The 15,155-nt window shown below is 35.5% G+C and overlaps 1 protein-coding gene across 1 annotated transcript; it reads right to left on the minus strand.

The window, feature by feature from the left end:
- Window positions 1-10,681: 10,681 nt before the first annotated feature.
- On the minus strand, window positions 10,682-13,845 carry LOC145164245 (uncharacterized). Its single transcript, XM_079082968.1, has 5 exons — window positions 13,742-13,845; window positions 11,199-11,955; window positions 10,927-11,118; window positions 10,821-10,834; window positions 10,682-10,715 (listed from the first exon to the last, which is right to left on the minus strand). The coding sequence occupies exons 1-5, from the start codon at window positions 13,843-13,845 to the stop codon at window positions 10,682-10,684; spliced, it is 1,101 nt and encodes a 366-aa protein (XP_078939094.1).
- Between the last annotated feature and the right edge of the window lie 1,310 nt (window positions 13,846-15,155).

Consider the following 15,155-nt stretch of genomic DNA (forward strand, 5'->3'; position numbering starts at 1 on the left):
GTATGCGTCACACTAATAACTAAGAAACTAATATAACTTAGTGAGTTAGTGACTACACTACTCACACTAATAGGGTGGTTGTGTGTGTGTGTGCATGTTTAATTAGTATGTGTGTGTAGTTTAGTGTGTTTGGTATTGGTGTTGTAAACTGTATTCGGTGGCGGAATAATAATAGAGAAACTCCAAACCACCACCGTGAGGTGGTGGTTGCCGCCTCCTGCAGCCACCGGCCGCCGTGTCGGTGACGGTGTGCTTTGTTTGTGTTTGGACCTCGTTTGGGGGATGTTTGGACAATATGGGACCAATGAAGCCCTAGTGGGCCCAATGAAACCCTAGTGGGCCCAATGGAACCCTAATGGGCCAATAAGGCCCAATGTGACCTAAAAGCCCAACCAATGGACTAGTGGGCTAGTATTGGGCTGGAAACCCTAATTAGGGTTTGGAAAACCCTAATGGCATAAAACCCTAATTTTGGGAAATTATCGGGACCCGCACTTGAATTAATTACTAAACTGAAAATGTTAATTAATAATCATTGACAAGTTAACCTAAGGCAATATTAGACTTAATGGATTAAGTCCTTAATGGGTTAAGTAGGAACATTTAACCCTAATCGTCATTTCATGTGGAAACCCTAATTTCATTTGGGCCTTGAGTTGGGCCTTTCTATTGGGCTTTGGTGATTAGACTATTAATGGGCTTTCCAAGAATAAGTAAATGTACCAAAATAACTAGATGGGCTTTAGGATAAGGCCCATTTGAAGGACTTGGGCCCAATTTTCCATAGGTGGGCCATAACTGGGCCTTGATGATTACGTTATATTGGGCCATGGGAATACCAAGAGTTTGGACTAGAATAATTAGATGGGCCTTAAGGAAAGACCATGTAGAGGTCTGGGCCCAATTTGGAAAATTGGGCCATATGTTGGGATTTGACCCATTACTTGACTTTTGGGTGTTTTGGAGTGTGAGTTGGACCGTGGGCTTGGAACCCAATTATTAATTGGGTATTGTTTAATGTTGACAGTTCAGGAAGCTGTCAACCAGCAGCTGGAGTTTTATTTGCAGGACTTCAGCAATGCCAGGTGAGTTCTCCTTACTATACTGACGGGGTCTACGACACTAGGTCGGTCCCTTTGGATTATTATCCTGCATTTAGTATGTTGTTATGCATTCATGATCTGCTAGATCTGTACCCTGGTAGTTAGGGTGTTGTTATGCTGTTATGATCTGTTAGATCGGTACCCTGGTAGTTAGGATGGTGATATGTTGTTATGATCTGTTAGATCGGTACCCTGATAGTTAGGGTGTTGTTATGCTGTTATGATCTGTTAGATCGGTATCCTGGTAGATAAGATGATGCTATGCTTAGCAGTCTGCATGATTTGTGCTTATTGTTTGATTATGTGTTGTACGTATGTCGACATTGTGGTTGGGTTGGGTTGAGGCGGTCCTGCTTTGTGCTGTAGGCCAACATACCCGGCGAGCGGTCCGGATAGGCTGTAGGCCCTGCGGGGCGGTCCAGTCATGCCGAAGGCTTGGGAGCGATCCATATAGGTTGTAGGCCCTGAGAGGCGGTCCAGTCAGGCTGAAGGCTCATTATGCATACTGTTCTGTATTTGCTGATATGATATGAGTATGGTTATATGAGGTTGGTATTTTGGGGAAACTCACTAAGCTTTCGGGCTTACAGTTTCAGTTTATTGTTTTAGGTACATCAGGGGATCGCGGCAAGGCGAAGGCGTGATCGTACAGCTCCTCACTTTTTATGACTTTGTTCCTGGGATACTCTGATATGATACATTTTGAAAACAAGTTATGTAATGGTTAATGGTTTTGGAAATGTTTTAAAAGTTTTAAATTGGCTTGAATTTTATGGGTGTTACATTATGTTTCGCGGCAGCTGAAGCCGCATGGGACGCGATATCCCACATATGATCTTGAGTTGGGGGAGGTGGTTTTTGCCCTCAAGATTTGGAGACATTACCTTTATAGGGTCCGTTGTACCATCTACACGGATCACAAGAGTTTGAGGCATATTATGGATCAGCCGAACCTGAACATGAAGCAGCGCAGGTGGCTGGACGTAGTCAAGGATTATGACTGTGAGATCCTTTACCATCCGGGTAAAGCGAATGTGGTGGCGGATGCCTTGAGTCGTAAGTTGGCTGGATCTTCTGTTCCGGTGACATGTATGAGGATATATGTGGATTCTCCACTTGTGAGTTTGATTAGGGAGGCTCAGACTGAGGGTGTTCGAGAGGAGAATTGGAAGATTGAGAGGATTAGGGGTGAGATTACCAGATTTGTTCCGGACAGTCGTGGTTTTTTGACCCGTTGCGGTCGGGTATGGGTTCCAATGTCTGGTGGGGTTAGACAGATTGTGTTGGAGGAGGATATAAGTCTCACTTCTCTATTCATCTGGGGGCACCATGATGTTGAATTATTGGTGGCCATGCATTAAGAAGGAGATCGTTTGGTACGTCGAGAGGTGCTTGACTTATAGGATGGTCAAGGACGAGCATCAGAGGCCGCATGGCAAGGTGCAGCCTCTGGAGGTTCCCATGTGGAAATGGGAGCAGATTTCGATGGACTTCATCACCAAGTTACCGAAGAAGGCAAGTGGTGTTGATGTTATTTGGGTCATCGTGGATCGATTGACCAAGAGTGCCCACTTTCTGGCGATTCGGGAGAGTTCGTCGGACGAGAAGTTAGCCGATGTGTATATTTGCGAGATCGTTTCTCGCCATGAGGCTCCAGTATCTATTGTTTCAGACCGTGATGTTCAGTTCACCTCCCGATTTTGGCAGAAGTTCCAAGAGGAACTGGGTACGATGCTTCACTTCAGCACGACGTATCATCCGCAGACCGATGGCTAGAGTGAGCGGACCATTCAGACTCTCGAGGACATGTTGCGAGCATGCGTCATTGATTTTGGTGAGAGCTGGGACTCCTACCAACCTCTTGCAGAGTTCTCCTACAATAACAGTTTCCACTCCAGTAATGGTGCTCCGCCTTTTGAGCTTTTGTATGGGCAGAGATGTCGTACCCTAGTCTGTTGGGGCGAGGTTGGTCACAGAGTCATGGGTCGGACCGACGTGGTTCTGCTGACTACATAGATAATCCAGCAGATCAGGAAGAGATTGCAGACTGCCCAGAGCTGGCAGAAAAGCTATGACGACTGGCACCGATCTGATTTGGAGTTTCAGGTCGGTGACATGGTGTTGCTGAAGGTCTCACCTTGGAAAGGTGTGATTCGCTTCAGGAAAAGAGGGAAGTTGGTCCCCCGGTATATTGGTCCATACCAGATTGTTGCCATGGTTGGCAAGGTTGCTTATAGATTGGATCTTCCGGAGGAGCTCAGTCATACTCATAGCACTGTCCACGTTTCGCAGTTGCGGAAGTGTGTATTGGACGAGGATGCGGTGGTATCATTGGATGACATTCAGGTTGATGAGCGCCTGAACTATGTCAAGAGGGCGGTAGCTATTCTAGAAAGGAAGGTAAAGATTCTGCGTAGCAAGGAGGTACCTTTGCTAAGGGAGCAGTGGCATCATCGAAGGGGATCTGAGTGTACCTAGGAGCCGGAGGCTGAAATGCGGGAGCATTATCCGGATTTGTTCACCGCAGCAGGCTTCGAGGACGAAACCTAGTCCAAGTGGGGGAGATTTGTAACATCCCGATTTCCAAGTGTGAGAATTTTTATTTAAAAGGCAAGTGTTCCTTGGAACTCGTCGAGTTGATGGCCTCAACTCGACGTGTTGAAAGGTTTTGGGTCGCGCATCTTTTTGGACCAACTCGTCGAGTTAGAGAGGAAAACTCGATGAGTTGGCGGCTGTTTGTGAAACCCTAAATTTTAGGGTTTACACCCTATCTAATCTCCTTAAGTCCTTAAGGCTGATCTTTTATCAGCCTCCAAACCCTAATATCAGCCTTGTGAACCCTAATCTTCATTCCATCTCATAGTGTGAGTTAGTGTGGCATTTTTGAGCAAAATAAGGAGAAGATTGAGAGAAAGAAGAAAGGATCTAGCAAGCAAAACTCTTATATTCAGTTTGGCACTCTTTTGGACCGTTGTAAGTATTCAAGATTCGATTTTTATCAATCTATGTAGCTAGATCTTGAGTTTGGTCCCTTTTTCTCCTTACTTTTGGATGTTGCAATGAATGGACTTCATAAAGTTTGCAACTTTATGAGTCTCCAGGTCATGGTGGCCTTATAATGGGTTAGATCGGGTCTTTTGTCAAGCTTTGATACCATGCATAGAGTTTAGGTCATATTTTCCGTATTGACCCATTTTGGAATGTCTATAAAGCACCAACCTTTGGGACATTTTTGAGGCTTAAATCTCTTCGGGAAAAGTTGGGTTACAAATCTCAAGGATTTAGTGCTTAATGGTTAAGCCTTTGAGCTTTCAAGCCTTGTGGAGGGGGTTTTGAGCATTTGGAGTAGCCCCAAAGGATAAAGTTGGAAACTTTATCCTTTTAGACACATTTGGAGTCTAGATCTGAACCTTAGAGTCCCTGAAATCGAAGAATCAGCTGTATGTGTTAAGCTGGGGAAAACTCAACGAGTTGGCTAGGGTTTTCCCCGACTTTCTGAGTACTGTGGAGCTCGACGATTCCAAGAGGTGCACTAGACGAGTTGGGTCAAGATGGACTGTTGACCTTGACCGTTGACTTGACTTTGACCATGGTTGACCAAGTTGGACTTTTGAGGGCATTTTAGGTATTTCGGGGTTTTGATGGAATTGGTCACATGGTGGTTGTAGGCTTTTGAGTCAGTAGTCGAGATTCGGAGTTGGACCGTATCAGTTCAGCACTACTTGTGAGGAGAGTTTCCTCACTGTACTTTCGGGTCGAAGGCACCAAGGCTGGCCTATTAATTGGAGAACCTGATATTGTTGATATGCTGAGTATGATAGAGATATGCATGCTAGTTTTGATATGCTAGTCTGGTAGATCTATAGGACTACCTATGATATTGTCTGTTTATCTGTTCATGATATTATCTGTTATATGTCGACATATTGTGTGGGTTGATTTGAGGTTGTACTGCTCCGTGCTGTAGCCAACAAACCCTGGAGTATGCCAGATATGAGCTGATGGTCAGGGAGGGCATGTCAGACTCATACTGAGGACTAATGAGCATTCCAGATACGAACTGGGGGCCAGGAATGGCATGCCAGACTCGTACTGAGGGCTTAGCGGTGTTCAGTTCAAGGACTAACCAGGCTGGGGAGTAAGCCAGACATAAGTTGTGGCCCGAGGGCAAGCTAGACTTATGATGTGGGCTCAGGAGTAATCCAATCTGTTAAAGCTATGGACCCATTACATGTTGTTTTTATATTTGTGTTATTTGTTGTGTATCGGTATTTTGGGGAACTCACTAAGCTTTGGGCTTACAGTTTTGTATTATGTTTCAGGTACTTCAGAGGATCACGGGAAGGCGAAGGCGTGATCGTGCACCTCCTAATGTTTTTTATTTCATGATTTTGGGATTTCTCTGATGTGGAACTTATTTTGAAAATGATTTGTAAACATTGATGGTTTGAGTACATTTTAAAAGTTTAAAATTTTTGAAAAATTTATGACATTGGTGTTCGTTATCATCGCTCAGGATCTTGACCTCTCAGCTTGGCTCGGCCACACACCTCCTCCCCTCTCTCCTCTGTTGTTTTCCTTATTTGATTGTTTATAACTTGTAAGTTTACACCATACTTATATTTTAGCTATTTCAACGTAATTGACTGAAATGCTATTATCTGTTTTGTTTTTATGTACTACTTGATTTTTAATTTACCAAAGGGCTTCTAGCCCAGCGGTATCAGGTGGTGCCCTCCCTCTTTGAGGTCGAGGGTTCAAGTCCCGTCGTGGACATAGATGGAATTAGGTGGTATTAGTTTAGGAATAAATTAGATTTGTCGGTTCAAAAAAAAAAAAAAAACTTGATTTTTAATTTGTCTTGTGAAATGTGCCCATATTGTGTATTAACTTTGCAATTGAATTCATCCAACTAGTCGGTAATTTTTCTATTTTCCCTTTAAATTATCTAGGTATTTTTGTTACTGTAAGTTTAAACTATGTGGTAGTTTATATTATTAATTAATATAATTTTATAGGATATGATAATTTCTTATACTTTTTCGTAGGGGTGTCGAACGGGTAAAATTTTCGGGTTTCGGATAGAACGAGTCGGTAGATCGGGTATTTCCTTAAGAAAATAATACCCGATACCCGACCTATATTGTAATTCGGGTTTTCGGGTTTCGGGTATTCGGGTTTGAGGTCGGGTCGGGTAATTATCGGGTATACTCGAAAATTTCTTAAATGACACTTATTGATAATTTTTTTTTTATTTTTTATTTTTACATGTTGGTTGGTTTAATAAAGAATTGGATAGGAAAATACTTCATACAATTAACAAGTACATATATAAAAACAATACAAATCATTATAATATGTTATGTACTTTTTTAATTCCATTATGTGCGATAGTGAGAAACTGAGAATTGTGATGACGGTTCAGGACTTCAGTTTCAGCATCGTATTCCCTTTGCAAGTTTGCGTCGACTATCGAGCCGTCGTTCATAAAAAGGAAACGAAAGGTTTTGTTTTATTTGAAGTGTGCGTATGTGACTGCATTGTATATTTGGTATTATTTAAAAAACGAATTCGGGTATTCGGGTATACCCGAAAATAAATATTCATACCTAAAACCCGACCTATATTATTATCGGGTTAACCTATTACCCGAATGTTCATACCCGTTACCCGTTCTACCCGACCCATTCTACCCGAATTCGGAACGAGTCGGGTGGGTAGAACGGGTTTCGGGTTTTTTCGACAGACCTATTTTTTCGGGCTGTTGATTTCAACAGAAGAAATAGATAAATTTTCAAAAGAAAAGTCTAATGCATATTAGATTTCATGTGAAAATATCCAACAATTTAGTTTTATCCTATCGATAGCCGCCCTTCTACAGGAAAAACGTTTAGGAGTATCACATAATGGTGTGAGCAATTGATTATAGAAAACTGCATACCCTACTTATTTTTTCTAGATCCACCGCTGATTTGAGTCCATATGTTTCTCGATTTTCAAGATCAACACACCATTCACCACCATATAACTTTGAGCTTCGATGACTATTCCAGAACCCACAACCTTCTTCTGTTGATATATCCAACAAATCAATGCAAACACAAAACTTAAATATGAACATCTTCCCTGTCAAATATACATGCGTTGATTCTTCATATTTTTAATCGATTAGTTGCTCTTCTAAGAAATGGATGGAATCAAAACAAGAACATGTGAATGTTTTGGGATTTGCCGAAGATGATTTATGAGTTTTTAGTTGACAATATTTGTGTTGTTTTGTTTAGTTTTTTTATATACAACAAGGAAAAATGGAGTTTCTTCAAATGAGAGAGAGAGAGAGAGAGAGAGAGAGGTGGCAAATTGTGCTATCGTTTCGTGTTTCTGTCTGACACAACACGATGCTACAAGGTTTTATGTAACACGAACACGACATGACACGATGTCGTTTTTTTTAACTAACACGAAAACGAACGAATTAAAAACGACAAACACGACACGACACGAAAAGTATAACGTATACTAAAAACTAGTTTATTTAATGAATACTTTATCAAATATAACATGACAAACACGAAAAACACGATAAAGAACTGCTAAATCGTGTCAATTTCGTGTCGAATTTTGAACACGAACACGACACGACATTGTGTTTTTTAACAGTTAACACAAACACGAACTTAAATTTCAATTTCGTCCCAATTTCTTTTCGTGTCGTGTATTTTTGTCGTGTCGTGTCATAAATTGTCACCCCTAGAGAGAGAGAGAGAGAGAGAGAGAGGTGCACAAACATAAAATCCGATCATCCAGTATCAATATGCTTCTGAACATAAGATTTGGATCAGATGGATGACACTAATCTGATCCAGTTTGTTCTAAATCTGATTTTTGACAGGATTCATAATCAAATCAAATCGAATATATATTCAATTTTGGTGTGCATCTCTAATGTAGCGAGTAAAGCGCCGAATTTTCTTTTTATATTTTCATTAATAAAAATAGTAAAACAGTTAAATATAATAGAAAAAAAGGTAAAATATACATTTCAAGTTTTTATTGGACTAAATTTGTAATGAAATTTGTTGAAAAGGATCCCTGTTCTAAATTTTCAAAGGTTTGAACTTAATTTGTAAAGAATTGTAAAACATAAGGACTATTTGAGCAATTCTTTCAAAAAAATATTTGTAATTATGTTGAAAGAACTCTGACTATAAACAAGGAAGGTTTACAAACATGGTTGAACGAACAAAACCATTGATTGTGTTCGTTCGTTTAACTAAACGAACGAGAGTATATATTCATGTTTATTCATTTATTAAATAAACGAACATAAAAAAAATTCTCACGAATAACATTTGGTTCATTTACAACATACATATAATCAATTTTATACCATTTATAATTTCTTTTATGTTTTTATTTTAACTAATTTTTCAATTAAAAAAATTAAAAAAATAAAACATTATCCCACCCCACCCCTTCCTACCTTACTTTCTTTTCTTCTCACGCCTCTTTTCATCTTCTTCATATCATTTCTTTGAGAGTAAATTATAGAAATGGTGTGTGCTTTGCTCAGATTCACAGTTTTGGTTCCTAAGTTTAAAAATTGATAGATTATATCCTTGTGGTTTATATGTATTACAGTTTTAGTCCTTAGGTCATGTAAAAAGACTAACTTATCCTTCCTTTTTCTTTTTCATTTTCTTTTAAGATTTAATTATTATAATTATTATTATTATTATTATTATTATTATATAAAAACTTTATTTGTTCTTTATTTTAATAGAATTTGTATTTGTATAGATTTCATATAAAATTATTTTTATTTTTTTTAAATTAATTATCTAACTTTTATATATATATATATATATATATATATATATATATATATATATATATATTCATTCTTAGATTTATTTATTTATCTTTGTTTTTTGTGGTTTAAAATCTTTTAATATTTTTGAAGTTTTATTCGAATATACGATTTAATATTTTTTCGTACGTTTTGTTCGTTCACATTATATAACTTTTTTTTTTATGTTTTTATCGAATAAACAGATTAAAAATAGAACCCCGGATAACTATCAATATCAAAGATAATTATTTAACGTTATTTTTTATGTATTTTGCGTTTACATCAATCGTTTATGTTATTTATTTTTTTTATTCAGCTTTAAGAGGTTTATTGTTAGGATAAACAACCGTCATACCGTCAGGACAACCGTTATACCGTCATAACAACTATCAAAATAAAAACTATATTTTAACAACTATTACTTAAAAAAATAATCTTAAAAAAAATCTATTGCTTGTTAATATTTATTAAGACATATTGTCTGGATAATAATAAATTGTCCTCGTATTTATTTTAACAAAAGAAATAGGATTCAAATTAATATACGAGGGGAGTTTTTTATTATTTTGGACAATATATACTCAATTCGTATTAACAAGCGGGAGATTTTATATAAGATTTTTTTAACAAAAAGTTGTTAAAATATAGTTATTAGTTCGATAGTTGTTATGACGATAGTTGTTTATCCTAATATTTAGGATTATTTGTTTAAAAAGTAATAATAAAACCTTTTAAAATTGAATAAAAAAATAAAGCATATAAACGAATGATATAAACGAAAAACACATAAAAAACCAACATTAAATAATTATATTTGATGTTTGATAGTTATCCGGGGTTCTATTTTAATTTGTTTATTCGAGCAAAACATTAAATAAAAACGTTATATAATGTATACGAACAAAACGTAAAAGAAAAATATTAAATCGTATATTCGAATAAGACATCAAAAATATTAAAAAAAATAATAAACCATAAAAACAAAGATAAATAAATATAGTTAAGAATAAATAATAATATGATATATATATATATATATATATATATATATATATATATATATATATATATATATATATATATATAATATTTAGATAACTAATTTTAAAAAATAAAAATAATTTTATATGAAATCTATACAGATTTTATTAAATAATTTAAGAACACATAAAAATGTTATATAATAATAATAATAATAATAATAATAATAATGTTTAAAGAAAATTAAAAAGAAAAATAAAAGTAAGTCTGTGTTTTTATATGTGTTTTTATATGAAGCAATGATCAAAACTGTAATATTTATAAACCATAAGGATGTAACCTATCATTTTTTATACTTAAAGACCAAAACTACAAATGTAACATATTAATTTTTAAACTTAAAAAGACCAAAACTACAAATCTAATAGAGGATTACTCTTTCTTTTAAGAAAACCTTTCTTTCTTCTTCCCAAATCTTTTCCTCTTTTTCATATAATTTCTTTGAAGAAAACCAGGTCCATTCATGCTAAATGGGACCACTATTGTGTGATTATGTACCCCGGTTCTTTAGCATACAACCGATTCCTTTATGCAAGTCAAACCCCTGTTGATTGATTAAATAGCCCAGTTCGATAGAACCGGGTCTTCTTACTGTTTTTTTATGTACGTAAATAAAGAGAATTCTTATACTAACTACTTTTATCATTGAGCTTAATAGAAAATAAATAGCCATGAATAAGCCCTCTTATTCGGTTTTGGTTTTCGACAAAAACTGACATCTAGAACCGGGAAAAAACACTAACAAAAAAAAAAAAAAAACCTCCATCAGGCATCATCTTCTACTTCTATACTTTGAACCTGAGATACATGTAAAGAATATAGACGTATTGTGAGTTCTCTGTGAAATAGATAATAAAATTTAAAAAAAAAAATACAAACTGGTGGATTGATTTTTTTTTTTTTTTTTTTTTTTGCTAAAGTAAGTAGTACCTTGGGTGATTTCATGATCAAAGTGGCGGTTGGAGAGTTATGAAGCAAGAAGTTTGTAGCTTCAGTAGACATTTTTACTTTTTTGTATGCAACATCCTTATTCTCCATCATGCTGTAGTCTATAGTCAAGCAAATTAAATTGCTAAAAGGGGAAGAATGGTGCGATAACAAATCTGGAAATGAGGAAATACACTGCACAAAAAAAATCTTTTATCATTGGCGTGTGGTAATGCGGAAAAAAAGAAAGATTGATATAAGTAACGTTAATGTACCTCAAGAGTCTCGGCACCAAGAGTTAAATATTTTACACTATGGAGCTTTTGAAGCATGTTGATAGTTTTTCGAGCATCTTCCTCCTTATATGCCTTGTATGAATCATGCATACACAACAAACAGATACTCGCCTTGTTTAGAGAATGAAAGCCATGGTTAGAGAAATGGGGAGTAACACAAAGCCCCACCCATGATGTGTAGCAGAAAGACGCAAGTTTTTGTGGTGAAACATTCAAGTTACCAATCGTGCAATGAAGCATTGTGAGATTCTGGAGTTTTGGTGCAATCACATTCATGGTTTTTGAACAATAGCCTTGGTTAAGGATGAGGCTACAAAGACGAGGTGTAATGATGTCAAATACCTTGTGGACTTGGAAACATTCTAAAGTCAGCTTCTTTAGGTTTACGCACTTGGAGAAAAGATCTCCATCTCCATCTCCATCACCCCACGTTAATTTGAAGCAATTGAGCCTCAAAGTTGTTAAAGCTGGAAAATCCAAACGTGTTTTACTTGTATTGCAAATCAATGTGAAATGCTTAAGGGATTTAGAGCCAAATAGGCAAGGAGGGCAAACAGTGTCTCTTGAGATCTGATGAACACTTAGTTTTTGAACATCGTGAGCAAAAACATATTTTGCAATCTTTTTCACAAAACCCTGATTAACTGCTGTTCCACGGAAACGTAGATTCACGGAAGACACTTTTATTTGATGGTTTCGGTGGGACACAACATGATTCACGAATTTCGCAAATTTTCTTAAAATTCCTTACTTTTTAGATTCAAACTATGGTTAGGTCCTAGTCTTAAGTTAGATATGCAGTATATATATAGATATAGATATTAACAAATCCAGACATCAGTGAAATAAGCATGCATAAACTCGCGAATACAACAAACAATAAGCTCTATACAAGAAAGAAAGAAAAACCCTCTTCCTCTTCGTTTGAATATTTATTGAATCAAAACCAAACTCATACCGAATGCTCTGGTTTATATAAATGCTAAAGTTAGCAAATCGGTTGACGATGGAAAACTAGGGTTACAAAGAAACGTATACCTCCTGAACTTCTGATCTTTGAAGAGAATACAACCCGAAAGCACTATTAAATATTAAAACAATACATATACATATACGGTGGACTAAAGCAAATATTAAATAAATTTAATAACTTTAAAATAATTGGAAGTCATTTCCGTTTTGAAGATTAGGCGTTTTTTGAGAGATATATCATAATCCAAATATATTGAACGAATTTCATTTATCATTAAAATCTATATCTATAGTACATGGTTGTTTGGTTAAAAATATAAATATTTTATGCGTTTGTTAATTTCCCTAAAAATATTACATTTTGTTGTTTGGGGTTATCAATAAAATTATCATTGTATTTTCTTCCAAAATATAATTACCATAAGAGTTTCAGGTTTAATATTTAGGGTTCAGGATTAGCGTTTACCATATAAAGTTTATGATATAAGATATAATGTATAAGATTTAAGGTAGATGGTATAAACTATAAAGCACACATTGCTATTTTTTTTTTTTAAGTTTCTAATAGTAAATGAAAAGTATGAATGTAAAAAGTGTGTAGATTTTAATAGACACGTAGGTCAATCATATATTCGTTAATAGAAAAGAATAAGAAAATATCAATATTTTGAGATAGTTTCCGCTCAATTCATTTTGGATAGTTACTGAATTAGACTTCATAAAATTTGTTGGTTAAGCTAAAAAGGCATAGTTCAAGAAGACATTCCAAAAAATATGGCTGACTACAATAAAAAGTTTGAGTAAATTACCGAAATATCGTCCTTAAGGTTTGGTCAAATTGTATGTTTGGTTCATAATTTTTTTTTGCACTGGGATCAACCCTATGATTTGATTTTGTTGTATTTTTCGTCCCTTATATACATAAAGTTAAGGGCAAAACGTACAATTTTGACCAATCCATAGGGACGAAAAATATAACAAAATCAACCATAGGGACGATGCGAATGCGAAAAAAAAATTAGGAACCAAACGTATAGTTTTGATCAAACAATAGGGACGATTTCAGTAATTTAGTCTAAAATTTTAAGAGGACTACCATATATCATGATCCCTTTAAAAATAAGACTTTTATTGTCATATGTAGAACTTGGAAGGATTCTATCATCCTACTACAAAGGATATAGATTAAGATCAAAAAAAAAAAAACATCATAAATGGTTCCTATGGTTACCCAAAATCTGAAGTTTAATCCTCATGATTTAAAAACCTTATAAATGGTCTCTGTGTTTTCAAAACTTTTGACAACTGGTCCTTATTGCTAACTCCGATAACTTTTGTCCGTTTATTGAGGGGCATTTTCGTCATTTCACACCACATGGACCATTTATGATCTTTTCAGTTATTTTTTTTAAAAAAGAAAAAAACTAAATATAATTATTTAATATATAAAATCTCTCTCTCTCTCTCTCTCTCTCTCTAAAATTTGGTTACGTCTGCGCAAGAAAAAATCACCTCAAAAATAAGATCTTTCACTTCTTCAATTCAATAACCTGTTTACAAAATTAACAAAAATAAATGCAGAAGATTCACGCTCATTCCACCATTGACCATCTTTATCTCGAGTTCCTCTCTCAAGATTCAAAGGTTTCACCATCTCCGTTATTTACTCTCTCAGGTTATTCAACTCACAAGATTTGTCTGTTGGATAAGGTGTCTAAGTCCATAACAATATTTGAGATACACTTGACCCGACCCGGCATGGTCCATTTGGGTTGCACTTCACCCGAACGATTTGGATAACCTTTTGAGAATAATATGTTTATGATTTGTTAATATATTATAAGTTATAAAGTTATAATATATTAATATGAAATCATATTATTTAATTGGTATTGATCATAAATTAATTTAGAATTAATTTGGTGATCAAAAAGATGACTAATTAAATATGGGCTCTTGTATTTTATATAGTGTGGGATAATACTCATTTGGAATGGGCTAGGCTTGCATAGGAGTCCATGGATAGTCCATGGAGCTTTAAACCCATGGATCCTTGGAAAGGAAGAGTTATGGGTATTAGGGTTTACATGGATGTAACCCTAATCCTCCACACTATATAAAGGAGTCCTCGGCACTTGATTTGGCACTAGTTGTGTGTGAACAAGAGTGGTGGCCATTTCAAGAGTGTGCATTATTCTCTCAAGAGTTTTCCAAAGTTTGTGGTGATTTGTGATTTCCATTTGAGGCATCCACACTATTGGTGCTAGGCTCTCAAACTCCAAGAAATCAACCACTACTAAAAGGTATGTCATTCTACTAGTAATTTTATGATTCAAGTTCCGCATGCCATGCTAGTTAGGATGTAAACCTTGGAAATTCTTATTTGTATGTATTTTAGAGAAAACATAGATCCAAGGTTTATAGGGTTGCATGTACACCATAGGAGTGTTAGAATGCTCAAAACCCAACAGTGGTATCAGAGTCTAGGCTTGTTTTCTTGAATACTTGATGCAAACACTTGAAAAATCGAAAAATTTTGCTGTTTGGACAGTGGACTCGCCGAGTCCATGGGGGGACTCGACGAGTCCATGCATATCTTCATCCTACTCGTCGAGTAGGTTCATGCACTCAACGAGTAGGAGGCCCAGAGTGCAGTTTTTTCGAGTTTTTAAGCTGGAATTGGACTAGAATCATTACACTAAACTGTTTTGGACTTATAAAACTTGTTTTTGATGCTGTAATGATTATGCTAATCCAATTTCAAATGCTATTATCAAAATTTCAAGTTTTGTATGTGTTCATATGATTCTTGAAATTGTTGATATGGATGTTCATGAACTTATGAGTTTTGTTAGATCATAGGAATTATTTGCAAATTATTTGTTAGTTAATTCTTGTTCTTGATGTGTTTTAATGGAATCCATAATTTGTCCTCAAGTTATGGATTACCAAAAGTATTTTCTT

Source organism: Lactuca virosa, chromosome 3 (assembly GCF_052849685.1).
Source record: "Lactuca virosa cultivar CGN04683 chromosome 3, Lactuca_virosa_CGN04683_v6, whole genome shotgun sequence".
Taxonomy (NCBI): Eukaryota; Viridiplantae; Streptophyta; class Magnoliopsida; order Asterales; family Asteraceae; genus Lactuca; species Lactuca virosa.